This window comes from Brassica napus, chromosome C9, assembly GCF_020379485.1.
Source record: "Brassica napus cultivar Da-Ae chromosome C9, Da-Ae, whole genome shotgun sequence".
Classification (NCBI taxonomy): domain Eukaryota; kingdom Viridiplantae; phylum Streptophyta; class Magnoliopsida; order Brassicales; family Brassicaceae; genus Brassica; species Brassica napus.
The window spans coordinates 57,352,693-57,380,232 of NC_063452.1; the positions used below are offsets into that span (position 1 = coordinate 57,352,693).

Here is a 27,540-nt window from a genome sequence, read left to right on the forward strand (position 1 = left end):
TGACATTCTTACGGTTTTTATCTTGCCCATAGGACTGATTAGGAAGTACAAAAGATTGCAGGCTAAGTAAAGGCGATGAGTCGATTTTAATTCCCAAATGAAATGGTATTACAAAAAAAAAAAAGAGTAGCTAGGAAGAGTGCGCAAAATGTCCGGTGCAGACCTACGAAACAGAGGAGCAAGATTTCATGCCTAATTTTAGGTGCACTTAAATGTCACTGCCAGAACTTTCCCTCCCTCTTCTTCTTTTAGGCTTTATAGTCAAATACAATTAGTTGTATTGTTCTTGAGGTCTTGAGCGGCATAATAGAACTAATTACTTCGCTTAGTCAAGGCACAAGTGAATTAAGTAAAAGACCAATTAGGCTGGGGAATTTCACTTCTAGCTAAAGCTGTTAGACTTATACCATTTACTTTGGGCATGATCAATTCAATGATACATTGTTAATCAATCGTTAGAACTACTAGTTTTAGAAGAAAATTAAAATTATATGGTGGGAAAGGAAAATCATGTAGTTATTGAATCGATTTCTCGTTATTTGATTGATTACTTTGTCCATTGTACAAGTTATTAGAGAGCAACAAGAGTAGACCGAAAGAAAGAGAGAGATAGAGAGGGAGAGAGAGAGAGACTAACAAGGATCAATGATGAAACAAAGTGGTATAGAGGCTATCAAGGATTAATTTCAAGCTCCAGAGGTAAGTGCAAGCTCTATTTCCTCGAGTGATCGTCCTTTAGTCTCCACCACGTTTCCTGCAATGTACATGACGGCAAGGACACACACTCCTGCGAAACCCAAGTACACACTGCTGATTCCGAATTTAGTCACAACGCTCAAGAAGTAGAGTCCTATCACAAAGTTTGAGATCTGTTGGGAGCAAAAGAGAGAGAGAAAAAACAATTAGAAAATGTAGAGAAGAACCTCTGTTTTGAATCATAGAAACTTGTAGATATATATACCCAGTGCATGCCGAGAGAAAGAGCGACAGCTTTTGCTCTGATCCGAGATGCGAATATCTCTGGAAGAAGAAGAGCTGGTACCGGGCCAGCACCAAGTGAGAACGACAGAACATATCTGGTAAAACAAACGAGCATAAGAATTGGTCAATTCTGAAACAGAGTGTCGAAAACATAAGAGACGGATTGACTTACAGAACAGTTCCAACAACAGCGAGAGTTCCAGAATATGCAGCAAGAGCCTTCCATGTGAAGGACAGAGAGAGCAACAGCATGGACAACGCCTTTTCCATACAAAAACCACAAATCTAAGTTAGCCTCATTACGCACAAAAACTGGCAATTCAAGTTGAGATTTGTACCATTCCACCAAAGCTAGTAAGTAGAAGACTTTTCCTTCCCATTTTGTCCATCAAAGACGAAGCAACAGCAGTTCCTGCGAGAGCATTCTTATCAGGTCATTTGTTCAATGGAACTCAGTGGGAACAGAGAAGAGGAAACAAACCAAACACGTTTGATGCTCCAACAAGAGCACTGGCTGCAACATCGGATTCGATCCCGGCGCTGCGGAACACAGATGTAGAGTAGTATACTACTGCATTTATACCCGCTAACTGTTGAAACAAGAAGAGCGCCGCACCTACGCTTACAACTACAAAAACAAGAAGTTGAAAGAAACTAGGTAAACAAGACCAATCCGAAAAGAAAATCTGAAAGGAACATATTGGCTTGATCTCTATCCTTTTATAAGAAGAATAAAAATGAATCTCCAGCAAGTCTTGCGATACCTTTCCAGTAGCGTCTGCTGAATAGATCAAACCATCCTGCCTCTGGCTCAGAAGTACCTTGGCCAGAGTTTGATAAGTCACGCACTAGTTCAACCACTTTTTCTTTACCATACAGAGTTTTGATAGCCTTTTCTGCTTGAGTAAGTTTTCCTTGCTGCAAAAATGATTTCCCTGATTAGTCAAAAAAAAAGATCTCAGTTAAGTGTGTGAGTTGCGTTCCAGGAGAGTACCTGAACGAGCCACCTTGGGCTTTCTGGAGAAAACCCCATTCCTATCGCTAACAGAACGGAAGGGATAACTGCAACACCAAACATCGTCCTCCACCTAAAAAAATCATGAGACTAGAACTTACATAAAGAGTTATAAACCCAATATACTGTTCGGATGAATCAAAAAGGATTCACATACCAGAGAGGGTTTGCTGCAAGGGGTAATCCAGCTATCAAGGCAGCAAGTATTCCTATACATATGAACAACTGGTTCACAGATCCGAGTGCACCGCGAATTTCAGTTGGTGATATCTGATGCACATCATCACACGCTTCAGCACCATAACATATATAAGAAAACTAAAAAAAAATAAGAAAAGAGTTAAAAACAACCTCGGATATGTAAAGTGGTACAATGGCTGATGAGATTCCGATTCCAACCCCTGCGAGCAGACGTCCCACAATCATAGTCTGCACACTCTGAGCTGTTGCACTACAAAAGAGAGAAAATGCGTTAAAAATAATCACTTTATAAGTTCCCATGACTTGGTACTTGAGAAAAAAAAAAAATACCATAAGAAAGCTCCAACGGCAAGCGGGATAGCATCCAATTGAAACGTTCTAGTTCGTCCGAATTTGTCAGCTAATGCACCTCCGGTGAAAGAACCGACCGTTGCACCAGCAAGCAACGCGCTAACAATCCACCCTGCTCAGAAGCAACCACAGAGAGCATACCAATTAGAAGCTAGGCTACCAATGGTAGGTAACACGAATCAAAATGATGTCAAATTTTTCCAGTTGATGATACACACAGATGATTACTCTCAATGTTTATCATCCAAAGGAGGAGTAAGAGAAGCAAGACTTGCCTTGCAAAACAGCATTATCTGCGATACCAAGATCCTTAGCAAGGTACTCTAGAGCACCGTTAACAACCCTGATTCAAATCCAATGGAAACTTCTTCATCATCATCATGTGAATCTATCAGTATCAAGAGTTCATAGTTACTCATTTATCATACCCGAGATGATAACCAAACAAGATAGCACCAAGACAAGCAACACCAACAAAGGGTAAAACCGTCCCTGAGCTTTTTCCTTCAGATCTCAGAGGCATAGCTTCTTCTTCATCACCACCACCACCACCTACAATTCAATCATCATCATCAGATGATCAACTCCAAAAGTCAACAAACAAACATCTAGTAAGAAGTAGCTAAGCAGCAATCACAGAAGAATCAAAGACGAACCAGAGGAGGCTTGTGCTCTACCCGATCGAGCTTTGACCGAGGAGAGACTGTGGATCCCGTTTTCAGCGCGAGCAAGTTTTGCTCCCATGGCTTTCCAGGCGGAAGAGTGGAGCGGTTTGAAGCGAATTCCGGTAGTAGTAGTGGCCGATCTGCTGACGAGGTTAGAGAAGAAGCTACGTCTCTGAAACGCAAACGCGGCGTTTCCTTTAACAGCTGCGTACGTTGACGATTGCATTTTTTTTTTTTTATCTTAGCTTTTATAACCTGCGACGAAAAGAAAGATAAGTCAAACACACCGAGAGAGGATCGCATTAAATCAAACGAAATTGTTACATTGATGACGATCGAGAGTAAACGCTCTCTCTCTCGATCGCGACTGATCAACCAAAATCGAGTTTTCAACTTCAGATTTGAAAGAAAAAAACGAACAGCATAGGGAGAGAAGCAGAAACGATTTCAAGTAGGAAGTTACCAGAGAAACTTCGGAGACTCCGCGGAGAGACTGAGATGATACTCTGAGAGAAGAGAGCAGATATTTTTTATGCCGATAAAGAAACTCACTTCATAGCTTATTGTCGTTTTCAGGAACATTTCATTTCCATTTATTAAATAGTTGGAAATTATAGTTTGGAATTGTGTGTAATAATTTATATTTATCCATAACCCATAAATTCGTTTTTTTTCCCTTCATTATTTACTGAATGTGATGACTGATGATGCATCTTTATATATTTTAATAACTGGAACGAAAATTCTGAAATGTAAATACAAACTGAAATAGCATTTTGTTTTACAATTTTTTTTCTAAATCAGAAATTTATTTTCATGATCATCAACTGATAATTTCATCTTTGACTACCAGAGGTTCCTTGCCAACTGGGAGACAGTCGGCTGCATGTAATTCAACGAAGTATGAAATGATTGGTGCAAAAATGTATATTAGATTATTAGCAGAGTAATAACTTAGAAGGGTAAAAAATATGTAAAACGCTACAAAACAAAAAGAGAGGGAGAATAAATGAAAAAGAGAAAAGTAAAAAATGACGCAGTTAGACTATTTGGCAAGGGTGGATTAGATTTTGGATGACGTCGGCCGCACCTGATAAGAGAAGACTACTAACTCACGTGCCGTGTAGAGAAGACCTTATAAAAAGCCATTTATCATATTAGTGTGGGCTACGATTAGAAGGCCCAATCATTTATCATATTAGTGTGGGCTACGATTATAAGGCCCATTAACTTATAATCCGACCATTTCTAACATCTTCGTCTCTCACCGGTCGGGCTCACGCAGTTCATCTTTCTTCTATCTCATTCCAAGGAAAAATCTCTTGAAAGATTCGAAAACTCCAGAAGAAGAGGTAAGCGACCCTTTTTTTTTCTTAGCACTAAGAAAATATTAAGTAATCTTCAGCAACTCTTGTAGTTAATCACTAATCTCTGATTCTTTTTTAAACTTCGATTCTTGGTTGTTCTTATGATTTCAAATTTCGTGAAAACATGTTATAACTTCTTTTGTAATGTATTCGATACTATATGGAAACGAATGTAGTAATTCTGGAAGTTTAATAAACCATATGACAATACATTTGCTCACTAAAAGGTTAAATTTTTCATGATTTTGCAGCATAGGTTATTAACTCAACAGCTCGATGTTCTGCTCAGCGTATACACCAAGTTGCATTTACCATTTTCATGTCAACAAGCCCGTTTGTCGGAAACCGAGGTTTCGGGTTTGTTCATCTACTTCTAGCGAGAGTGATAGGTTCAAAGTGGAGTACACTCCGTGGCTTATCGTAGGATTGGGTAATCCAGGAAACAAGTATCATGGAACAAGACACAATGTAATGAAAAGAAAAACAAGTTTAGAGATGTTTGGTTTTGGTCTCTGCAATGATACAAGTTTTGTGTTTGTTTTAAGGTTGGTTTTGAGATGATTGATAAGTTAGCTAGAAAAGAAGGTGTTTTGATGAACACAATACAGTCCAAAGCTCTAATCGGAATAGGTACTTACTTCTCTTTCTTTCGGTTTAAAGCATGAGAAAAGCTGATGATGACTTCTCGGTTATATCTATCTATATCTGATCAGCACAGGTGCTATTGAAGAGGTACCTATCTTGTTGGCTAAACCTCAGACTTATATGAACTTCAGCGGCGAATCGGTTTGTCTTTGTTTATCATTCTTATCATAAGCTGCATAAACAAATTCTCATACCTGAAACTGTTATGTTGTTGTTTAAAGGTTGGATCTTTAGCTGCACATTATCAAGTTCCATTGCGCCACATTTTGTTGGTAAAGTTATTGTCTTTATTTACTAAGCAGAAATGAACCCTTTTATTGAAGCTTAATGTGGGTTTATCCTTCGTAGGTTTACGATGAGATGGCCTTACCAAATGGGGTTTTGAGACTTCAACCAAAAGGAGGTCAAGGCTATCACAACGGGTATGTATGTATGTGCCTCTTGAACATCTAAGTGTGTGTTTCTGGTCTAGAAGCTGATGCTAGTTTTGTACTTGTTGCAGAGTAAAGAGTGTAATGGGGAATTTGGACGGTCGTAGAAACTTTCCTCGACTAAGCATAGGTACTTTTTTGGTTCGGTTGAGACATGATAGTATCCTTTGTTTCTATATGAAGCTTAGCGGTTTGTTGATTTTTGGTCAGGCATTGGTCATCCACCAGGAAACATGGATATGAAAGCTTTCCTTCTTCAGAAGTTTAGTACATCGGAACGGAGACAGATTGATGAATCACTCGAGCAAGGGAGTGAAGCTGTGAAGACTCTTGTCCTCAGTGGATTCAGTGAAGGAATCTCAAGGTTTAATCTTGTGCAGAAGTATAAATTCCACAAAGTATGATTGAAAAAATAATATAGATACAGATTGGTTTAGCATTTTCATTTTGTTGTGAAACAACATACAAGTAGATATGATTACAATTCCAGCAAATTAGTATTTTACTATTTTATATATCTTTTTTTGGTCAACTGCAGATAAGAGTAATTATTATCTGATTTTAAGCTTAACAGAGCAAAAGGGTAGAACGTTATGTTATTGTTTGTCCTAGGGATGGGCGCAAGGCGAGTAATTATTTTTTTAACGTATATCTGATATTTGACTTGTCTAAAGCGAGTAATGATTTTTTCGACTTGTATTTGACTTGTCGGAAACGAGTACTTGTTATTTCGAGTACTTGTCCAAAAATGTTACTTGTAAGTTACTTGACTTGTTCGATTACTTACTACTTACAAATATCTATTAATTATTTGGATATATTTTCAAGTTTCTAAAAATTACTTGATATATAATAATATACGAAAGAAGGTTATGAAAGTTTGTTTTATTTACTCGATTTGTTAAAAACATAAGAGTTATTTTAAATAAAATATTTGCCCCTAATATAAAAAGAAGAAGGAACTTAATACATATATTTTGATATGAAAGTATTTTTGCTTATTACAACAAAGAAATATATGTTTATGGCTTGGTTTTTATGGTTTAGTTATCATTTTTTCAGCCATAAAACAAGTAACAATATCAAGGAGAATCATAATTTTTTTTGTGATACTTGTATCGTAACTCAACGACTTGATACTTGATTTGGCGACGACGAGTACTTAAAAAAAAACGAGACGAGTACGGGTATAAGGTAAGTAACGATTATTCTAGTTTGTCCTTTCAATGTATGCAAGGTTGATGGAAATCAAGCATGAAACTGAATTTTAAAGAAGGTTTCAAAATTGAAAAGCACAGAGATTAGTCTTTGTAAATAGAATATGAAAGATTGTGAACAAGGAACTGAATCAAAACAGAGTTTCCTTCATCCTAAATAACACAAAAACAGTATCCTGACTCTTTCAGCATCTTCCTTTCAAGCTTCGACAGGGTACTCAAAAGTGACATCCTTTCCAGTAAGTTTACGGTACACACCAATCATAGTCTCCAGCTTGTACTCTGTGTTGTTCCTCTCCTTGGTATCCAAGTAGACCTGTGACATTCAAAACCAGAATCAATTCGCTTAAGCTCAAAACAAGAATGAAAATTACATCTCATAAAATATACAATACCTTCATGATCTTGGACCCATCAAGACGGTAACGAGTACGTTTACCAACAATCTCAGCAGGGTAAGCAACATCCTCGAGCATAGCTTCATGAACAGAGGTAAGAGTTCTGTTGCGTGGCCTCTGGACAGCAGCACCCTTCTTGGGAGGACGCATGATCCTTCTTGTGGCAACAAAGATCACATCCTGCCAAAACAAAATGGCACAGAGTATTATTAATAAGAGACATTGCAATATACGAGAGAGAGTGTTTTATACCTTTCCACTAAACTTCTTCTCAAGCTCTCTAACGAGACGAGGGTGAATCTTGCGGAAAGCTTTCCTCAATCTGAATGGGACGTAGATCACAACAGCCTTGCGGTTTCCAGCGATGTCCATGTTACTGCAATAGAAAAATTCAAATTAATTTTTCCTTTCAATGTAACTTAAGGCAGAAACAAAAATGTAGGAGCATACACAGCTTGGTTGATGTAGAGATCTTTCAAGTCGCTCTTCAACTCCTGGTTGGTGTTCTCCAAATCAAACAGAGCCTGAGCAACTAGCTCATCGCACTCTGTTGTAGCAGCATTCTTGTCCTTCTTGATCTTGTTCTGAGCGGAGAACATCTTCGCAGATCTTTAATTGTAACAAACCAAAAAAAAAACAAATGCTTCAAGATCAGAACTTCAAACAAATCAATTTTAATACAATACGTTCCCAGACCAAAGTCTAATGACCTGTAGAATATGAAATAAGGAGCTTAGCTCTCTAAATGCTATGGTATTCAATCATCTACTAGAGCAAGTTTTGTATTGATAGTCTATTAGAGCTAAACAACAGCATTTTTTCAATAAACATCAACTACAAAAAGCTGAAATGCTAAAAAATTTGCACCATTTTATCTACACTGAGTGTGAGCTATTATGAAGATTTAGTAGGGAGACGAAAGGAGAAGGGCCTTTTGCGACGTACCGGAAAGCGAAAAATGAGGCAAGAAGGAAGAAGCAAAGTGGGTTGCGGCTTCTTCTTAGAAGACGAGCAGATTGGTGGTAAAGTCAGCTTTTAATGTTTAGGGTTTTCATGGTTGCCCTATCTTTGAAAGTGATCAATTGGGCTGTTAAAAAGGCTTTAAAGTCTATGGGCCTGTTTATTCACCAAGGCTAACTCCCAAACAACAACAACGCTTGTTGTCTTTGTGGGATGAAATAGTGTTTACTTGTTTTAAGTACATTTATTTGATTTTGTTTTACTGAATGTGTTAAATTAAGATTGTGAATTCAAAAATACATATATACCTTTTTTGGTCAATGCTAAATAAATCAGGAAATGATCAAGTATTATTGATACTAATCTTTATTTTTTATATTGTTTTTTTATTATCTTGAGGTTTTCGACCAAGGCCTTTAATCCTCCGGACCCGGCTCATTCCTTCCACGGTCGATCGAATCAATGAGCACAATAGCACTAACGCCTGTGTTTTATATTGTCATTATTTTACCATTTTGGACTGATATATATGCAACTAAGAATATGGAGATCACAAAGCTTTTGTGAGCTTTTGTGATCAATAAAATAATTTCTTTAAACCGAATTTATGCAAAGTTAGATTATTCTTTGCTCCCCTAACTTAAATCAGAAAATGATCAAATAATATTGATACTAACTTTAATTTATTTTTTTTTTGACATTTAGAGCTGATATAAATGGAATTCAGAATTTCAGATTATGGAAAATATAAACCTTTTGATCATATGTTTGATTGTTTTCTAGCCAAATATAGAAAGGTCACATCAAACTTGCAAAAACTAATAATAAACAAAAGAAAACAATTTGCTTAACTCAGTATTTATGCAAAGTTAAATTATTCAGTATTGCAAATAATGACCTTTTTATTACTGTTAATACAATGAAAATACTTTTCTGTAACTAAACAAAAAGTAACTTTATGATCCTTCAACTTGCAAGCTATGGTCGTCAAGCCAGGAGATAATATCGGACAAGACACGGAGGATTACTTCGTCTGGTTCGCCTTCCAGCAGAGAATGAAAAGCATCTTTATACAGAACTATCTTCTTGTCTGAACTTTTGGCTTTCTCGTAAAGCTCTCTGCTCACTGATGGGTCTGTCATTCTATCAGCCTCTCCGTGTAGAATCAGTATTGGCAAACACACCTACAAATATATCAAGAAAAAAAACATTATTATTCTGTGTTTATGTTGTCTTCAGTTTGGGGTTAAAGTTATCTCTTTTTTACCTTGTGCAACTGTTGCTCAATCTCCTGAGTTGTTCGAAGCATTTCTACAGCAGTCCGTAGACGCGGCTTGTCGCAATAACAAATGACGTTGTATGGTGCCTACACAATTTAAAAAACAAGAAGACCTGTTTGATAAAAATATCGATCTAACAAAAAAAAAAAGCAGTTATTATTTATTTATTTTTACCAATTTTCTCTTAGTGACATCTCTAAAAGCTGCATCAGTTAAGTCCTTTTGGGGAACCAGCTTGTGTTTCGGTAGAACACTAGATAAACCGATCAAAATATGTTTCAATACAGGTGGTGGCACCATATCCTCTGCAATCTAGAACGGATATGTAGGTATACTTAACTGTATGATATGATATTTCTTAATGAGAAATGCAAATAAGAAGAATGAAAAGCAAGTCTTTTTACTTTGCACATGGGTGCTACCAAGACTGCACCGGTCCAAGCATTTGGTTGTTTAAAATGTATTTTGAGCGACACTGCTCCACCCATTGACTGCCCAAACAGAAAGCTAGGTAGAGAACTAAACTCAGAATTCTCTACAAACAAAAATACAAAAAATCAAGATTAATTAGAGTTTACCATTCCACAATGTGATTAAGAGTTTGTACCTTTGATGTTGGAGAAATGCTCAATGACATCTTCAACAAGAAGATCAAAGCTAGAAATATAGCCGTGCAAGCCTTCCGATAAGCCAAACCCTGGATAATCCATAGCGAAAACTCCATATCCCGACAATGCCAATCTCCTTGCAATCCCTGCAAGTAGCAAGCTAGTAAGAAGTCAAACATTGAGCTAATTATTAGCCATTTGTTTTTAAAAGAAAAAAAAAGGAAGAAATAAACATGCCTTCGAAGAAAAACGTGCAAGTATCTCCATAACCATGGCAGAAACAAACAAGAGCTCTGGGCCTAGAAGCTTCAGGAAGCCAGCTTTTTGAGAATATCTCAACTCCTCTTGAATTCACCTCATAAGACTACATTTATCACAGCCAACATTATTATAAAGTAATCAAATTAACTTTTATTCATGTAGAAAACATTTCTTTGTTACCTCCTTTGTCTTAATTCCATCTCCTGGAGTCTGAAACATCACGAGAACAAAAAAAACGCTTTTAATCAAAATCAACTCTTAATTCAGACAAAAGCTGAAGTAGACTGAGTCTAACGTCTCAACCTTTCTTATACCAATTTCGATCGGGGAAGGACGATCAAAGATTCGACCGATTCAAATTTAATTTTATGTTTTTGTTTACCTTGATGAGGATATGATCGAGATTATGCTGAATATCTTTAAAGCAATCACGAACATGACGGCGAGCCGGAGCTTCGTCCATGTTAACATCCTTCAATCGCCGGAGCTCCTCGTTGTCTAGCTCTGCCATCGAGCTCTTCCTCTGCCACACTGGCCTTCCCTTGTCTGTAAACCCTAAGTTAACACAATATCTCCACGCAACAACACAATATAAGTTCAAACAAAGAAAAAAAACTTTACTTTTTAAAACTAAAAGTCTCATGTTCGTTAAAATATTATTAGTGATTGACGATGACAAATGCCTACCGTGTAAAGGACTGAAAAGGAAGAGCTTTGCTGAACTCAGAGCCATAAAAAACAATTTTCTAAAAAGAATCCATCAAAATATTCTAGTTTTTTAAATAAAATAAAACCAGAACTGTTAGTTTCCAACTTGAAATTCCTTTTTTTAATCAGGATATTGAGGAAGAAAAATTCGAAGAAATCATTAGAATTACGCAATTATTATTACATCAATGAGTTATGAGGTCTTTAATAATGCGTTCGTCGTGTGAACAAATACTGTCGGGACTATTATTTATTTGTCAAGTAGAGAGCTTGAGATTGGCTCCTCGCAAGATTCTGTGACGATATGCAAACGAGTCAGTGTCGTTTGATATACGACAATCATATTAATGCGATGCCAACTTTTGTATACTATAATGACTCACGTCACGTGCATTTAATTTAGTAGTTAGCATGAATTATTCAAACGAGTAGGAACTTGGAACCTTCCTTATTTTCTTTTATATGCAACATGGGATCTCAACAAACGAGATTTTCACATTTTTATACTCTTGAGAATTATTAAGAAGAATAAAAAATTATTGTGTTTTGAGAAATCATCGGCGGAATTCAAGCTTTATATTTTATGAATTAAGTATGATAATTTGATAAATGAGATTTAATATTGTAGTTTATAAACCATAGCTTGAGATAATTTATTTACAAGGTTTTTATCGAGGCTCATAAATTTTGACAAATTATACTTTTGTATGTAGCCATGTAGGTTTTGTTTTTGTTTTTGTTTTTTTGAAACAAGGGTTATTTCAGTTTTGTTTTTAGTATGTTGATGTATTGTTTTGTGAAGCTTACAGCTTGCTAATATACTATAGTAGGAGTAAAGTTCTGATTAATTCCGGACATTAATAATTTTCTCATTTGAAATCATGTGAAAGTTTAACACCATTATTGTCAGAGTAAGTTTGATATCAACTATCTATAAAGAAATGAAATCTCTTAGACTACAGCTTTAACTGGTAACATGCTAACATAGATGTTGCATTGGACTGGCAGAATAAAATCAACGAACTAATTTGGTTGCTTCTCGCTTTGAACCATAGTTAGCCAGCATACTTACTTTTTGCTCAAATTGTTTACATGTTCGGCAAAATCAAGTCAATTCGTGGATGTTACATCAGTAACTTTGCTAGTTTCTTTCATCCTACTCGGTGTTCCACCATCATTTTATGTTGCATCTTGGAGTTAAAACCCTCCCGGCAAGATGGGTTTAGTAAGCCGTTGATATTTATAGGTTATCCCAGCTGTTTTGTTTTAAATGTTTCTTAGGTTTTCTGACTTATATGTAATTTTTCTCTGTTAATCACTCAAGCTAATAAAGTCTTCAAGCCACCTAGGTGTTTATGAAACTATTTTATATACATTAGTTAAGGAAACCCCTGACTGATATCTAACGTATTTAAACTTCAACAACTGGTTAAGTTTGATATTATTTTAAAAATCTGATCTCACCACACGATATATGCCTTTTATCTTTATTTCTGGAGAAAGTATAATCAATAAGTATATGCCGTTTTGGCTTTATTCTTCCTTAGTAAAATGCGTAAATGGCTCGCTTGTCTCACTTCCCACTGTCTATTCTTTCCCCAAAACAAACAAAACATCTCCCTCTCTCCCTCCACAGTTATATTTTATATTTGCTATCTTCATAGTATTTATGTGCACTTGTCTTCTTCTGTTTAAGGTTTTAGGTCGCACGTCTACTTGCGCTTATCGTCACATATCAACAGGGGGAAAGTTATAGTGGGTGGTGGATATCGTTACTGGGTTCGTCCATACACAAAGGCAGCAAAATCTTGTAAATGATATAAAATAAATAAACAAGTTGACGCCGGAGAACATTGGTGTTATATTTTGGAGGACAGCCCTAATATATCCACATGATTTGGTCACTAAAACATATTCCTTCTGTGTCAAAATAATCTATACTTTAGAAACAAATTTATTTCAAATGATACATGTTTTACATTTTTGAAATAAATCTAATGAGATATAATGACAAATTGTAAAGTTTTAAAATAATTGTGTTTATTAAATTTTGAGCAATTAAAATTTATGAAAATATCTAATCACAAAATAATATATTTATAAATAAAATAATATATTTATAAATAAAATTTAAATATTTTTTAAATATACAAAATAATTTTAAAATATATATTTTTGAAACGGAGAGAGTATATTGCAAATACTTATGATCCTAGGAAATAAGTATGAGTTATATATGGTTCTGGCTTGAATCTCGATCAAAGATTAAGAAATCATCGTTTATTAGCTAGGCTCTGCATAGTAATAACGGATTGAGCGGTGCGAGACAAGCGATACAACTGCGGTGTAATTTTAACAATTATAAAAATATATAGATATACGGTATACGTAAAGATTTTTTGTTATTATTAACTACGGCGAAGATCAGATTAAAACATTCAAACCTTTAATCTATAATCCGACATAGCCAATGCATGATATTATTACCGCTCGCTGACGTGGACACGTTTTTATGGAACCCATCAAAATTTTAAAATAGAAATTAACATCAGGTACATAATAGTATAATACCAATAGGTCTCGGTCAAAATGTCAAACTTCACAAATAAGATTGCCACACAGGCATGCGTTTTAATATACTTTAGTAAATAAAAGTAAAACAAAAAGCAGAATCTACAAAATATATAAAGATCTATATAAAAAGTAAATTCTTGCTAGATACCCATGTGAATGTAGGTCCTTTTTGAATGTAGTGTTTTTGAATTGTAGAAATCAAATGGTATGAGATCTGTCACAAACATATGTCTTTGTTAACAAAGGTTTTCAAATGTTCTATATGAATCTATACTATTAAAGCAGGATTCTATTGTCCTTTTTACCTTAGTCTGTCATTTTCTTTACTAACATTGCATGTTTCATTAAGGTTAATCAAGTAATATTAATAACACATCTATATTGGGTCATTTTTTTGGATCCAGCCCACTGTCCACTTCAGATCTCTATTGGGCCATTTGGGCCGATTAAGAAATCAGTTTCAATTCTCACATTTTTTTTATTTTGGCCATTGAGTCCAAGTTCAAATAATTTTTTTCAACCATTCTTAATATTTTTTTTTTCTTAATATAATTTAAGCATTCATAAAAAAATGATTTTTTTCATTGAAAAGTATAAATCTTTATTAAAAGTATATAATTTTTTTATTAAAAATAGTAACCACCTAATGAAATTAATTTATCAGAGTTATACCAACTTAATTTATTAAAGAAATAAAGTTTAATTTTTTAAATATAAATAGTCATTTAAAATGAAACACGATAAAGAAAAATAAAAAGTTTAAGTCTTTTATAAAATAAAACACAAATATATGAAATATGACATTTACTAAATATTTGTCAATTGAAAAAAAAAAGGAAAATAAATCCGCGCTTTGAAAGCGCGGATCAAAATCTAGTAACACATTAAGAAGACTTCACCGGATTTCTTGCTCGGCCAGCGTCCGTTGGCTCTCGGGCCACGGCGCTGAGCCTGTTCTAGTGTTTTGTTTCTTTGTATGGTCCTCGGTCTCTTTGTTTGTGAGATAAAGCAACGGTTCGCCGGTTGAGCTACGGTTCGATTTAGGCGTGTGTGGTCCAGATCTGAAGATGTGATGATGCAGCAGTGACTCTCTCTACCCATCCAGTGGCTTCCTTCTCTGATGTCTCAGATATGTCCGTCTTTCTTCCATAGTGTAGGCGCGTGAAGCGCGTGAAACGACTGTTCTTGGTTCTCGGACTGAATCGGTCCGTTTTTGTTGCGGTGGTTAAGAGAGTCTTATGGCTCTTGTGTCTGTTGGTTGTGGGCTCTGTTCTGGCTTTGTTTCTTGCAAGTGAATCGGGGTTTTTTAGTTATGTGTTTTTAGTGAAGTCTGGATAGTCATGTGGCTCTTGACCTCTATATCAGGAAATTATTCTGCTCTCTTTTGATTTTTAGTCCTAAACTTGTAGTATTTTAGTGTGTGATGAGGGTGTGAACGCTTTCCTGTTTGTAGCTACTGCTTCAGTGTGGTCGTTACCGGGTCTGACCTCGTTTATCTCCAGATCTGTTGAGATTGGAGTGTTCTTTATAAGGCTTTTATTGAGGCGTTGCTTGGACGCAATGAAGTTGTGTCGCAGCCGTATCTGGAAGAAAGTATGTTCCAAGAATGGTTATATTTTGTCGGGTTATAAAGTCTTGTTTCTTTGAAATGGAGAGGAGTGCTCTTGGTGTTGGTAGAGGTTGAAATTATTGTTTGGTCAGCCGCAAGCGACATCGATATATCTCGTTCATAGACTGGTGCATGCTTTAGTGTGCTATTATCATTGTGGGTTTTATAATTTCCTTTTTGTAGAGTGTATGTGTTTGTGTTCCTTGTTCTTGTAAGTCACTCCGATGTGGGTTTAAGTGTTTCTCTTTGGGCTTATGTTTCTGAGGATATCTTGTTTTCCTCCGGCGTGTGTATCAATATGTATCGCTTTTTTGAATGAATATTTTCAGACGGAAAAAAAAGTATATAAATAACACATTTACATGTCGGGCGTGACTGGTAACCATCAAGGAACATTAGGAACAAATAGAAATAAAATTTTGGGAATAACGAGGAATGAGAGTTCTTTATCAAAATTAACAAAGAACAAATTTGCATTATAATTCTCTACAAAAAAGGAATGAGAAGAAGCGAAAAAATTTATTTCTCATGAATGGTAATCTTTTTAAGAAATGTAGTGTTCCTCTTCATTCCCTTGGTTACCATTCAAACCGTTAATTTTTTTTTTTTTAAAGAAGGCATCGTTTCAATATTTATATATTTTTATTTCCTTAAATTTATAAACTTTCGACCGGATCAGAGGATATAACTTATAAAAAAAATTATAAACTGAATTTCACATTTCGCAATAGATTTTTTTTTTTCCAAAAAAATTGCACTAGTAAAATTATGGAAAATAAAGATATTCCAATGCTAATAAAAAAGGTAGTGTATTTGTTTTGGTCAACAGAAAAAGGTAGTAAATCAAGCAATAGATAGAAATAAAAGATAGATTAGTTTACAAGTCAAATAATAATTGCATGAAAACCGGAATAATAGCTGTCCACAAATATCACTATTATTACGACTGCAAGAAAAGAAAAAAATCCACACGAAACGGCGTCGGTTCACGTCGTCTTCGACCTCACCCACACTTCGGTCTCATCCTTTTATATAATCCCTTCTTTCCTCTGACGATTTTTCCCCTCTCTCTCTATCGTCTCTCTCGGAGATATTACTCAGGTATCTCTCTCCCTCCTTTCACTCTTGTGCTCCCTTTGTGCCCATTTTTCTACAGATCGCTGTTACTTATATGTATAGATCCGTTATTTTTTGTACGTTTCCCTTCAAACTATGTCAAAGCTTAAATCTTTTCTCAGATCCTTTTCAAAGTCTGTCTCTTTCTTACCTTTTAGGGCGTTGTGATGGATCTGATCTGATCTAATTTGTGTTTTTTTTTTGTTTTGTTTGGTCGGAAACCAAATTCAGGGCGTTCTTCTGTGGATCAAAGATGAATCAATACAACGCTCAGCAGAACGCCTTCGTGTCTGGCGAGGAGATGATGGGACTTGATCGCAGCAACGATCTTGTCATTTGTCCTAAGCCTCGACGTGTTGGCGTACTCGCTAACAACCTCACGCGCCCTCTGAGATTACATATGAGGTATACAAAAAAAAAAAAAAAAGCATCTTCCTTTATCTCAGATTCTCCTGTGTTTAGGACCAAACATTTACCCCCAGACTCTGTTTTTTGTTATGTATTTGTAGTCAAGCCGCTGCTGATTTGTGTGATTCTGAAGCTGGTGCAGAGCTTTTGGACATCATTCGTAGAAAGGTATGCTTTCATGTTTCGATTTTTGATTAAGGATCGTTCTCTGATTCATTTGACATATGTCTCTCTCTCTCCTGCAGGAGGACAATGGTACAATAGGGCCATACTTTCTCGGTTCGCCTCCGAGCAGAGCAGCGAACCCATTAGCCCAAGACGCTCGCTTTCGAGACGAGAAGATCAATCCACTCTCACCAAACTCTCCTTTGCTTCAGCCCAATTCATCAACCGGCTTTCCTTCCCCATCTCCATCAACATCATCTTCGTCTCGTGGTTGCGTTAGGATGAAGTTTGGACTCAAACCACCTGCAGTTAGAGTAGAAGGGTTCGATTGCTTGAACCGTGACCGCCAGAGCTCGAGCATCCCCGCCATGGCTTAGTAGACAAGCCGAAAACAAGTGTATATAGTGATTCCGGAGTCGTTTGTTCACCCAAGGCCCTAACAGAGAGAGAGAAGGATTTGATTACTAGTATTACTATTACCATTTTTGAAGCAAATGAATATTGTGATATCTATTTAGTGTTTTTCATCTTTTCCTGAGAGAGTGAGAGGGAGGATGTAGATGAAGATCAGTCAGCGTTTTGTTTATACATTAATAATTAAGGAGAAGACTTTGAAGAATCTGTAAAATTTCATTGAGAGAGAGAGAGAGAGAGGTCTGGTTTGTATCTTTTCTCTTTTGGGTTTCGTTGTAATATAAAATTATCTTCTTTCTGAGTATGTTACACCATTGTGTATGGTAGTAACGCCTCTTTAACTTCTTGGCTGAGTTTAAGCTCTCCAACAACACCTCTGTATATGTGTTTTTTTTGTGTTTCAATAAATCTGTATATTAAAGCGCCGTATTGTTCTTTTAACTTGTGGTTCTTACCAGATCTCTTTTCATATATTGTGAGAAAAGCGAAAAATTAAATGTAGCTTTCAGAGGAGTCCATATGTCTGTCTTAAATGGAAACCGCTGAGTGCTTCTTTTTTGCTCTCTTACCGAGTTTTTTTTGGTGTAATCTCTTTACCGAGTTTCTTGCTTTACTTTATTTTGCCGACAGTCTTTGAACTTTTTACATATCAAAGTCATCGTGAAAACTGAAGTTGAACAGATTGTTTCTTTTCTAACTCATCTGTTACCAAAATAACAAAGATGTTGTGATTATTTATATGGACGAGTGCATCGCTGTCCCTTTGAAAATAAATTCACCAGTATCGAAAATAACAGAGATGTTTACTCTTCACTGTAGTCATTGTTGTGGCCTCTATTCATTCTTGCACATCAGAGTCTGCTTTATCATTATCTTTATGTGGATCAGGTTGTTCTTTGGGAAAAGTTCCTCGATTTACATAGCCCCAGAAGCACCCCAAAGTGATGATAGTATATGCTGCAATCTTGGTTCAACTCCTTGCCCTTGTCTATTATATTCTAGCTCCTCAATTGGAATTGTCAAGCTTGTAAAGTGGTAACTGAGACACTCTCCATGTGGTTACCGAAAATAGCACAAGTGAACATGTTATGTCGAGGGCTCTTGACTAGTAACTCGCCATAAAACAAATGTTAAAGCTCTGGAGGAAGTTTTATTTTTCATGATGCGCAGGGTATTCATGTGAATGTGGTTACTAGATTTCAACTTCAAAATTCTCAGGATTGTGACTGAACCAACCAATAGCCCGACCTTGGAACTGATGCATGATTTTTTATTTGTCAACTATCCATTTAACTAGATCAAATTTTGGTCAGACTAGATGATTGTCCGAGGAACCTCTCCGTCTGTCCGTCTGATGTATCGGCTCAGTTTTATAAGTAGAAAAATCTTTGAATTGTTAATTTGTAGATATAACTTTCTTCACACTAATTTACTTCTATTTAACGGAAAAAATTCACATCATTAGGAAATAGGTTTTATGAATCTTCGTAATGAGATCCAAATACATTAACTAATTAATTGCGTTCTTATAAAACAAAATCTAAGAATAAGACAGTTATTCTCGCGGCAAGACAATTAACTGAACAAACGCATCCGTTGAATGAAATATAACTTACTCTCAACGATCATTAACCGCCAAAATTTCTTTCTCTCTCTCTCATCTACAAAACCTTTCCCCTGATCAAACCGTTAGAACTTTTTGTCACTCACTCTTTGGTTCTTCAACTCTCAAGCATCGTCCGGTGCTTGAGAGAGAGTTTCACTCTTTTTGTGTGAAAAAAAAAACACAAAATGGCGGGTGATGATGATCCAAAACCGCCCGGTCCTGAAGACAAGGACGATGGAGATCCTTACTATGAACCCTTTTCAGAAGAGGAACTCCAAAACCTTATGTCTAGTCAAAATCCAAACCTGATGGATTTTGCTTTCACCGAGAATCCGGTTCCTCCTCCTACTCCTACTCCGATTACTATCGCAACATCGGATATAATCGAAACCGAGATGTTGAATCAACTCTCACTTACAATCCCTAACTGTGAAGACACAGACGATTTTCTTGTTACATCTTTTGACTATGATATTGACCTCTCTTGGGACTTGTCCGATATACCATCTGAGTTTCTTAGCGACAACATGGACAGTAATATCATAGGAGAGATTGGTACTAATCAAGATAATGGTAACATTTTAGGTGGAACTGGTACACTTGAAGTGAGTACTCGTGTTTTTGTTGAAAACGGTCCGAACGTTGAAGCCGGTGGTGGTTCATCAGCGCCGATTACACCGACAGTATCCATCGGCATACTCGTGTGCACTTGTTGCAACCTTCTTCGAACATTAATCCATAGCAATGGTATAATAACTAGCTACTACATCTATCATTTTAGAATTTTGTTTATTGAATGGTTATGTTTTAATTGGTTATATTTTATGCATGGTTGTATAGGTCAGGAGATGATGAGAATCGATTTTCACGGAGGGATAGGGTACTTCTGCCATGCGATTCTCGAGATTCACCGGCTTGATGGTTCTACCGAACCGCAATATCAAACCATTGATTTGAAGTTTTTGTCGATGGAGGATGTGAAGAGGTTTATAGAAGATTATCTCGCGGCGAGAGCAGCATGCGGTTTTGGAGTTGTGGAAGACACTAATGCTGATTTCTATCAAGCAATGAATGCTAACTTTTCCAATAACCAGCCGCCTATGTTGGCGTTGCCACCGGTCGATGATGTTCCAATGCCTCAGGCTATAGTGCCTGATCCAGCCCTTAATGTTCCGTCTGTGCCGCTGTATGTTGGGTTGAGAGATGAACCTCCAGTGTCGAAAGGAAAGAAACGGAAACAAACCCCTCTCGCAATACAGGTTTTGTCTCTAATACCTCAGTTTATTATCGTTTAATATCATAGGATAGGAACATGTTACTTGTGCTACAAGGAACCGTTTGCTATGTGCTTAGAATGTTGTGTTTAAATTGAGGTTTAAGTGTAGATAAGATCATATATAAATATTAGTTAGGGTATAGTAAGTTTATAGAAGAACTTTAAAGAATCTTTTGGACGATTTCATTATAGAAACATATATAGTCACTGGTCTATGGAGAGGAATCTGTTAGGGTTTGCATGTAGTTGAAGAACATGTTTCTTGTGCTTTAAGAAAATAGAGTTTAACTGATTTTATTGAAGAGAGTGACTGATCTTGGGTTTTGTTATTTCATCTGTATGTGCCGAGGACAAGAACAGAGAGAACGGACTGGAAAACTAAAACTGAAGGACATCAGCATGCACTTCCATCTCCCGATTCAAGAAGCGGCTAGACGGATGAGCCTGTGTCCGACAGTGGTTAAGAAGATATGCCGAAGGGGTGGGCTCTATCGATGGCCCCATCGCAAGGTAAGGTTCTTGAACCAAACCATTACGAATAAGCCCACTCTATAAACTGATTCTTGCTTTTTTTACTTATATGATCCTGGTGAATATTGAATATGTAGATCAAGAGTCTCCTGAGGAAAATCTCGTCATTGAAAAGCTCGTTAGAGACAACAAAGGATGCACAAGCGAAGGCCCGGGTCGAATCAGAGATTGAAAGACTCGAAAAGCAGATAAGCGAGATCTGTAGTGAAGCACTCAAATACGCTTAAGTGATCCTTTTTTTTTTTGTTGAATTAAAGGAAACATGGAATATTTTTCCAGATGATTTTACAAATACACGCGTATGTGATTTGTTATTTTTTTGTTTCAATAAAGAATGGATAAGATACTTTATATACTCTGCTTATAATAATGAGAAGCTGCCTTTATATAGATGAAATTGAATGATAAGCTAAACAGGTACACTTTAAACCTAAAGGCTAAAACGAAAGAAAAGTCGCGTATAAAATAAATACCAAAGGAAAAGAGGAAAAAGAGAACATTTTACGTAGGCTAAATAAAGAAAAAGAAAAACGTCAGAAACATGTTAACCAGTCACCAGATAACACGTGTCAAATTAGGCGAAACGATGAGCAGAGGGAGACTATATAAACCACGTAGGTGATATAGTGAACCAGAGCGTATAAGTTGAGTCGTTTTCTTCTCCTTTCTCGTCGTCACTCTCCTGCGTACTTGCTTTTTTCTCAGCTCGAAAGTTCGTTACAGACGGCGATTCATCGAAACAGAGTCTCTCGCCGGAGAAATCGTACTTGAATCTTTTTCGGCTCTTCGGTGAACGAGAAGATGAGGATATTTGTCAAAACGCTGAAGGGGGATCGCTTCGAGATCCAAGTCAACCTCGAGGATTTGGTACGTGGATTCTCAAGAATCTTTGGTCAGATCGTTTCTTGGCAAAGTTGAGTTTCATATCTAGGGTAGAAGGTAGTTCGTTCGATTCCTTGTTCGTTACGGTAGAAGATTGATCACTCTTTCTTGATAGCCACGTTAATAACCTTTGTTGGTTTCTATAAAAAGTAATACTCTAGAGTCTTGAATCATGTGCTCTTTCGTCAATGTGAACTCTGATACGCTAAGTTGCTTGTATGGTTTCGTTTCTTGGATCCATGAGGTAGATGATTAACTATTGGTCATTTGGTTATGTACAAAAAATGTATATATGTGATCAGGTTGCTGATGTGAAGAAGAACATAGAGACTGTGATGGGAGTTACTGCTGAAGAACAAATGCTTATTCACAAAGGGAAAGTGCTTAAAGATGAAACAACATTAGAGGCTAACAACGTTTCCGAGAAAAGCATTATTGGCGTTATAAAGGTGTGTGCTTAGGGTTTATGGTAACGAAAGTTTATGTTTTCTAGAGTTTAGCTTATTGATTCTGTGCTCGGGTGGGGCTTATAAATGCAGAGAAAACCTGCATCTACCGCAACGTCTACCTCAACTGAGACTCCTACTGAACGTGCCTCGGCTGGTGCATCATATGTGGCCAGTGAAAGAGTTTCAGAGAGTAGCATTCAGAAGATTCTTGGGATGGTCGGAGGAGGCTGGGATCGTTACATGGTTACCTCTGCACTCTATTTGGCATATGATGACGTTGATAAAGCCTTGGAATATCTTTACTTTGTGAGTTTTTAAATAAAAACCTAAACGTTGTGTGCCCACAGTTCAGGGAATGTCTAGTTTTAAGACTGATTATAAGTTATATTTTTTTAAAGGAGCTCCCGGGGCAGAGTGAAGATCCTTACATAGCTGAGGTAAATAAACTAAATTTTGTTGAACCAAGAGGATATGTGTAAATTCGGAAGAGTGAGAAAATAAAATGTAATGAAAAGGGCACACAGGATCAAACTCAAGAACATGAAGCTCCTACAGAAGCAGACGAGCTACGGTTTTTTGATTTCCTCAACGGCACTCCAGAGGTATTGAGCTGTTGTTTCATGTTCCGTCTTACTTGAAAGATCAAAGGAGATAGAGATTAAATTTGTGGAGATCTAACTTGGTACTTTGTGACTACTAGCAAGAGTATCTAAGAGCTTTGGCGCGATCAGACCCTAGTATCATAAAGGTAAAAACCAAAAATGCAACAAAGAAAAAAAAGGGAGTGAAAATTACTGATAATTATGCTCAAGTTTTTTTTTGTTGAATCTTGCTGCAGGATTTTGTAGAGATGCTAGAGGAGCAAGATCCGCCATTGTTTGTGTTGATTCAAGACAACAAAGCTCTCTTCTTGCGCTTACTACTTGAAGTTGAAGGAGGAGCATGGTAAAACATTGTCTTAGTTTCTGATTCAGAGACTCAGATCCTAAATTGAACTAGAGCTCATGGTTAAGTAATTTTTGTGGATTTTCAGTGGCAACGAAATGGATCAGGCTCATGAACACCAAGCAGTCCAGACCAACGAACCAAACAATGGAGGAGATGGGTACAAAATTGAATTACCATAATTAATGTTGGTAGTAAAATGGACTGAGATTTCTTTTGGTTTAAGTTCTTGTGGGTTCTTTGTTGTTGTTGTGTGATTCAGTGACAACCAAGTGGGAGGAGAGTCTGAGGAAACCAAAGTTGAGGAACTCCAAGCAGACCAAACCAACAAACCAAACAACGGAGTAGATGGGTACAAAATTTACCATAATTAATGTTGGTAGTAAAATGAACTGAGCTTTCTTTTGGTTTATAAGTTCTTGTGGATTCTTTGTTGCTGTGTGATTCAGTGGCAACCAAGTGGTGGGAGAGTCTGAGGAAACCAAAGTTGAAGTCGCCAACCCTGAGGATAATGAATTGATCGAACAGGTCTGTCTAATGTCTATGCGTTATCTTCTCTTGCTTTATTTAGAAACTTCAACTTCATTGGATTCGTTACTATATTCCATAAAACGTGTGTTTTGCTTTTAAAAACAGCTGGAAGCACTGGGATTTGAGAGAGGTGATGCAGAGGTGGCGTACTTCGCCTCCAACAAGAACGTACAAGAGGCTGCGAACCATCTTCTCGGTCACAAGCACGAGTCTCAAGAATAACACCACTTAACCATGAGTTTCTTTCTTGGCTCGTAGTGGTTGCATATCTTTTTTTCTATCGAGAACCAAATGTCATTGTTCTGTAACCTGGTTTCTTTTGCTCTGGTTGGTTACACAGTTGGGATGATTGATGTGTATACTACATTTCGCTTCCATCTTTTGCTCTGGTTTGTTGTTGATGTGAAAGTTAACTTGGAATACTTTTCAAGATGATTACAAATACACGAGTCAGTGATGTTTTTTTGTTTAAATAAAGATGGAATTATAGCACCACATCTATAGATACTTAGAGCAGCATTAACCGGGGATCTTAAGCCCCGTTTTTTGTGTTTTTTTATTTTTAAAAAAATTACCTAATTAATTAAGCGACATTGCTTAATTTAGGGTCAGAGGAGGCGTATCTTGTGGGACGCGTGTCACAAGCTGGTGTTTCTTTCTCTCTCTCGAAATTCATCGTCTCTCCTTCTCCCGTGACTCCTCGACGACTCCGTCTTCCAGCGATGATCTCTCTTCGACGATTCGATCGATTATCTCTCTTCGAGGGAATCATCCGGCATCTGTCGCGGTGGAATCGCCGTCTCTGTCTCTCTCCTCGATGGCTCGGACTCTCTCTCTCTCTCTGTCTCCTCGACGACTCCACCTCTCTCTTATTCTCCTCGGCAACTCCGCGACTCTGTGACTCCCTCGCTCTCCTCGATGGCTCGCCTCGTTGAAGAATCTCTGTTTGACAGAATCATCCGGCGTCTGTCTCGGTGGAATCGCCGTCTCCGTCTCTCTCCTCGACGACTCCGAGTCTCTCTTTGTCTCCTCGACGACTCCGCCTCTCTCTTATTCTCCTCGGCGACTCCGCGACTCTGTGACTCTCTCGCTCTTCTCGGTGGCTCACCTCGTTGAAGAATCACTCCAGCCCGTAGCTCTCCTCGAGGAAATCAAAGCAAAAGGTAAAGCTTTAGGCCTTTTAGATGTTGAGTTGAATGATGTTTTATGTGCCATGTCTGAGATGAAGCTTGATGCCTTTTGATAGTGATCAGATTAGTTCAGATGAGGTGTTTAGTTGGGTGATGTTATCTCTGGTATGTCCTCGGTAAAGTTTGATGCTTTTGATAGTGATCAGATTAGTTTAGATGTTGAGTTGAGTGATGTTTTATCTTTTATGTCTGCGGTAAAGCTTGATGCTTGTTCTCTGCCAATGTTTAGTGTAAAGCTTGATGCTTTTGATGGTGATCTGATTAGATTAGAGGTAAATGCTTGAATCTATAGTGTAAAGCTTGATGCTCTTGATGTATAGTGTTTGTTTATGTTACTGTCTTTGTTTCTTAATCTTTCTCATGTCTGAATCTTTCTTGTGGTGATTTTGTCTCTTGTATTTTCTTGTCACATGAACGGATCAAGAGACATGTGAAGGTCTCTTTAGATGGACGGATCAAGTCACATGAAGCTTGTTCAAAGAAGAGGACTACAACTGCAATACAGGTACAACTTCTACCTTCGATTTTCTAGATGTTTTTAGGATTTTGTTTGTCTGAATTGATTGTGAAACTGAGCCATTTTAGAAATAAATTGATTGTGATTTAATGAGGTAGCTATATGAATTGATTGTGCATCTAATCTGGTTAGATAGGATAAGTTAATTAAAAAAAAAGTTAATGAGTTAGCTATATGTCAACTCGAATTGGTTGTGGGTTGTGATGAATGCGTTTTTTAAATGGTAAACTTCTGGCTTCCTTTAATCCATCTCTCTGTTATGGCTTCCTTTAATCCATCTCTCTTCTGTCACCTCTTCTCTGCCATCTATTAAATTCATCTCCCTCTTCTCTATCTTTTCATCTTTGAAACGTTTCATTCTTCTTCTCGCCTTCTCTTCTTTCAAAAACCTCGGTATGGATTCTAATCCATATAATACACAGCCGTCAAATTTTGTTGACCTTCTCAATAGTCAACAAGACGTTGTGTTTGGTTTAGGGGAAGATAGTGTCCATGTTTCTTCATCACATGTTCCTCTTTTTGGAATTCCGCGAAGTCAAGATCCTCACTTTGGTGAGATTCCTGCAGAGCGTAAAGAAAGAAGAACATGGACGCCTACAGACGATCAAGTGCTCATATCCTCTTGGTTAAACACTAGTAAAGATCCCATTGTAGGGAATGAGCAGCGATCCGGAACTTTTTGGCAGAGAATTGCAGCGTACTTCGCAGCATCACCAAAGATTGGAGCCAGTGAAAGGAGGGAGGCCAGTCACTGCAAGCAGCGTTGGCACAAGATCAATGATCTTGTTGGGAAGTTCTGTGGCGCGTTTGAAGCTGCAAGCAGAGAGAGAACCAGCGGGCAAAACGATAATGACGTTCTGAAGCTAGCGCATGAGATCTTCTTCAACAACCACAACAAGAAATTCACTCTCGAACATGCGTGGAAGGAGCTTCGGAATGATCAGAAATGGTGTGACCTGTCAAGTTCTTAAATAGAGAGTAGCTGTAAAAGGAGGAAGCTCGACGACAGCGCACAATCATCAACCTCTCAAGATTCTGAATCCATATCGTCCCCCAGGTGTTAAGTCAGCTAAGGCCAATGGTAAGAAGAGAAAGGCAGAGGAAAGGCTGTCTGAGTTTGAGGGTATGTGGAGCATCAAGAAGGAGAATTTGGCTATCAAGGAAAGGCTCTCGAAGATGAAGCTCCTTGATAGCCTAATTGCAAAAGTTCAGCCGCTAGCTGAGTATGAAGAAGCCTTGAAAAAAACTCATCAATGAGTTGTTCTCTAATTAGGTGAAGTTAATGTTGTAAGTTAGTTCAAGTCTAATTAGTCTAAGTCTAAGTTGTTTGTTGTATTTGAGCACTCTGTTCATTGTTTATATAAATGCTTATGTTCTTGCCTTTGTTATTGGTTCTCTCTCGGATCTTCTTATGGCTTATATAAATGGTTTTGTAGTGATTAATATTCTTGTCTTGGTTTTACATTTAGCATTGTCACGGGAAGTGAAGGAGAGTAGCATTGTCACGGGAAGTGAAGGAGTGGAGTCAGTCTCATGTCAATAATCTTGAAGTCTTCTGATCTGTGTTGTAGTCATGGGAGTGTGTTGTAGTCACGGGAGTGTCTTGTAGTAGGGACTGTCTTGTAGTAGTGTTCTTGTATTCTTGTAGTCACGGAAGTCTGTATGTCACTTTCTCTTTATTTTTATCACAAGTCTGTATGTCACAAAATTTTATAAGTCACCTTCTCTATATAATTGTGATCACAACTCTTCTGTCTTATCCTATTTTTTCTCATCTTCTCTTCTTCGCTTCTCTAGTTCTCTTCTTCACTTCTCAAGATCCCGTAAACAATTTTGATCACAAGTATTTCCGTAAACAATTTTGATCACAACTCTTTCCCTATATAATTGTGATCACAAGTCTTTCCCTATATCCTCTCATCTTCTCTCCTTCTCTTTATTTTTATCACATATTTTAAACACAAAATTTCTACATAAAATTTCACTTTTTGGGCGAGTAAATGGCATCTGGTTCTCATAACCCTTTTGAGGGATCAAATGATCATAATTTTGATCAATATTTTGATCAAACTTTCGAGCAAACTTTCGAGAATTTTACCATTGATTATGGTAATCAAGAAGAAGAAAGAAACACGTCTATATCGAAAGAAATCATGAAGAAGGTGATTTACAGTTATGAAATGATTATTTCTGTGAAACTCCAACATATCCTCAAAATCTATTCCGACGACGTTTTAGA

At 37.1% G+C, this 27,540-nt stretch overlaps 8 protein-coding genes across 14 annotated transcripts; 5 read left to right on the forward strand and 3 right to left on the reverse strand.

Annotated features, from left to right (window-relative positions):
• Positions 1 to 513: 513 nt before the first annotated feature.
• Positions 514 to 3,833, reverse strand: LOC106372200 (plastidic glucose transporter 4-like). Of its 3 annotated transcripts, none has more exons than XM_013812361.3 (14): positions 3,677 to 3,833; positions 3,226 to 3,468; positions 2,977 to 3,100; positions 2,824 to 2,891; positions 2,528 to 2,660; positions 2,348 to 2,447; positions 2,154 to 2,266; positions 1,976 to 2,069; positions 1,746 to 1,899; positions 1,463 to 1,609; positions 1,320 to 1,393; positions 1,154 to 1,242; positions 962 to 1,076; positions 514 to 869 (listed from the first exon to the last, which is right to left on the reverse strand). In XM_013812361.3, exons 2-14 carry the CDS (start codon positions 3,437 to 3,439, stop codon positions 687 to 689), a joined length of 1,608 nt encoding a protein of 535 aa, XP_013667815.2. In that variant the 5' UTR covers positions 3,440 to 3,468; positions 3,677 to 3,833; the 3' UTR covers positions 514 to 686. The 3 variants fall into 3 exon arrangements, with proteins under 3 accessions (XP_013667815.2, XP_013667813.2, XP_013667814.2); XM_013812359.3 differs by having other exon boundaries at positions 3,205 to 3,468; XM_013812360.3 differs by having other exon boundaries at positions 3,205 to 3,468; positions 3,538 to 3,690.
• A 619-nt stretch (positions 3,834 to 4,452) lies between these two features.
• LOC106370575 (chloroplastic group IIB intron splicing facilitator CRS2-B, chloroplastic) lies at positions 4,453 to 6,164 on the forward strand. Its single transcript, XM_013810576.3, has 8 exons — positions 4,453 to 4,565; positions 4,832 to 5,048; positions 5,126 to 5,210; positions 5,299 to 5,366; positions 5,447 to 5,497; positions 5,574 to 5,647; positions 5,728 to 5,786; positions 5,867 to 6,164. The coding sequence occupies exons 2-8, from the start codon at positions 4,857 to 4,859 to the stop codon at positions 6,058 to 6,060; spliced, it is 723 nt and encodes a 240-aa protein (XP_013666030.2). The 5' UTR covers positions 4,453 to 4,565; positions 4,832 to 4,856; the 3' UTR covers positions 6,061 to 6,164.
• Positions 6,165 to 6,900: 736 nt separating this feature from the next.
• Positions 6,901 to 8,368, reverse strand: LOC111210102 (40S ribosomal protein S7-3-like). Its single transcript, XM_022710450.2, has 5 exons — positions 8,217 to 8,368; positions 7,722 to 7,880; positions 7,524 to 7,647; positions 7,269 to 7,451; positions 6,901 to 7,189 (listed from the first exon to the last, which is right to left on the reverse strand). The coding sequence occupies exons 2-5, from the start codon at positions 7,868 to 7,870 to the stop codon at positions 7,073 to 7,075; spliced, it is 573 nt and encodes a 190-aa protein (XP_022566171.1). The 5' UTR covers positions 7,871 to 7,880; positions 8,217 to 8,368; the 3' UTR covers positions 6,901 to 7,072.
• Positions 8,369 to 9,053: 685 nt separating this feature from the next.
• LOC106372197 (caffeoylshikimate esterase-like) lies at positions 9,054 to 11,424 on the reverse strand. Of its 4 annotated transcripts, none has more exons than XM_048769132.1 (9): positions 11,068 to 11,364; positions 10,763 to 10,935; positions 10,561 to 10,590; positions 10,357 to 10,483; positions 10,119 to 10,265; positions 9,916 to 10,046; positions 9,686 to 9,823; positions 9,499 to 9,597; positions 9,054 to 9,415 (listed from the first exon to the last, which is right to left on the reverse strand). In XM_048769132.1, exons 1-9 carry the CDS (start codon positions 11,111 to 11,113, stop codon positions 9,188 to 9,190), a joined length of 1,119 nt encoding a protein of 372 aa, XP_048625089.1. In that variant the 5' UTR covers positions 11,114 to 11,364; the 3' UTR covers positions 9,054 to 9,187. The 4 variants fall into 4 exon arrangements, with proteins under 4 accessions (XP_048625089.1, XP_048625092.1, XP_048625091.1 ...); XM_048769135.1 differs by having other exon boundaries at positions 10,763 to 10,952; positions 11,068 to 11,357; XM_048769134.1 differs by having other exon boundaries at positions 10,763 to 11,424.
• A 4,889-nt stretch (positions 11,425 to 16,313) lies between these two features.
• BNAC09G41700D lies at positions 16,314 to 17,803 on the forward strand (the record flags this gene model as incomplete). Its single annotated transcript, XM_013812355.3, has 4 exons — positions 16,314 to 16,372; positions 16,619 to 16,792; positions 16,897 to 16,963; positions 17,041 to 17,803. Coding segments are annotated over 4 exons (597 nt in total), but the record flags the coding sequence as incomplete, so codon positions are not given.
• Positions 17,804 to 19,041: 1,238 nt separating this feature from the next.
• On the forward strand, positions 19,042 to 21,133 carry LOC106369845. Its single transcript, XM_022715185.2, has 4 exons — positions 19,042 to 19,727; positions 19,821 to 20,239; positions 20,617 to 20,766; positions 20,865 to 21,133. Exons 1-4 carry the CDS (start codon positions 19,166 to 19,168, stop codon positions 21,012 to 21,014), a joined length of 1,281 nt encoding a protein of 426 aa, XP_022570906.2. The 5' UTR covers positions 19,042 to 19,165; the 3' UTR covers positions 21,015 to 21,133.
• Positions 21,134 to 21,327: 194 nt separating this feature from the next.
• LOC106369847 (ubiquitin receptor RAD23d) lies at positions 21,328 to 27,051 on the forward strand. 2 transcript variants are annotated; one of them, XM_013809950.3, is made up of 12 exons: positions 21,328 to 21,654; positions 21,972 to 22,118; positions 22,209 to 22,424; positions 22,517 to 22,555; positions 22,634 to 22,720; positions 22,819 to 22,866; positions 22,957 to 23,063; positions 23,152 to 23,223; positions 23,326 to 23,415; positions 23,513 to 23,591; positions 23,700 to 25,289; positions 26,771 to 27,051. In XM_013809950.3, exons 1-11 carry the CDS (start codon positions 21,589 to 21,591, stop codon positions 23,814 to 23,816), a joined length of 1,068 nt encoding a protein of 355 aa, XP_013665404.2. In that variant the 5' UTR covers positions 21,328 to 21,588; the 3' UTR covers positions 23,817 to 25,289; positions 26,771 to 27,051. The 2 variants fall into 2 exon arrangements, with proteins under 2 accessions (XP_013665404.2, XP_022570908.1); XM_022715187.2 differs by having other exon boundaries at positions 22,643 to 22,720.
• LOC125592764 (glutathione S-transferase T3-like) lies at positions 25,697 to 26,558 on the forward strand. Its single transcript, XM_048768162.1, has 2 exons — positions 25,697 to 26,264; positions 26,359 to 26,558. The coding sequence occupies exons 1-2, from the start codon at positions 25,697 to 25,699 to the stop codon at positions 26,556 to 26,558; spliced, it is 768 nt and encodes a 255-aa protein (XP_048624119.1).
• Positions 27,052 to 27,540: the final 489 nt, after the last annotated feature.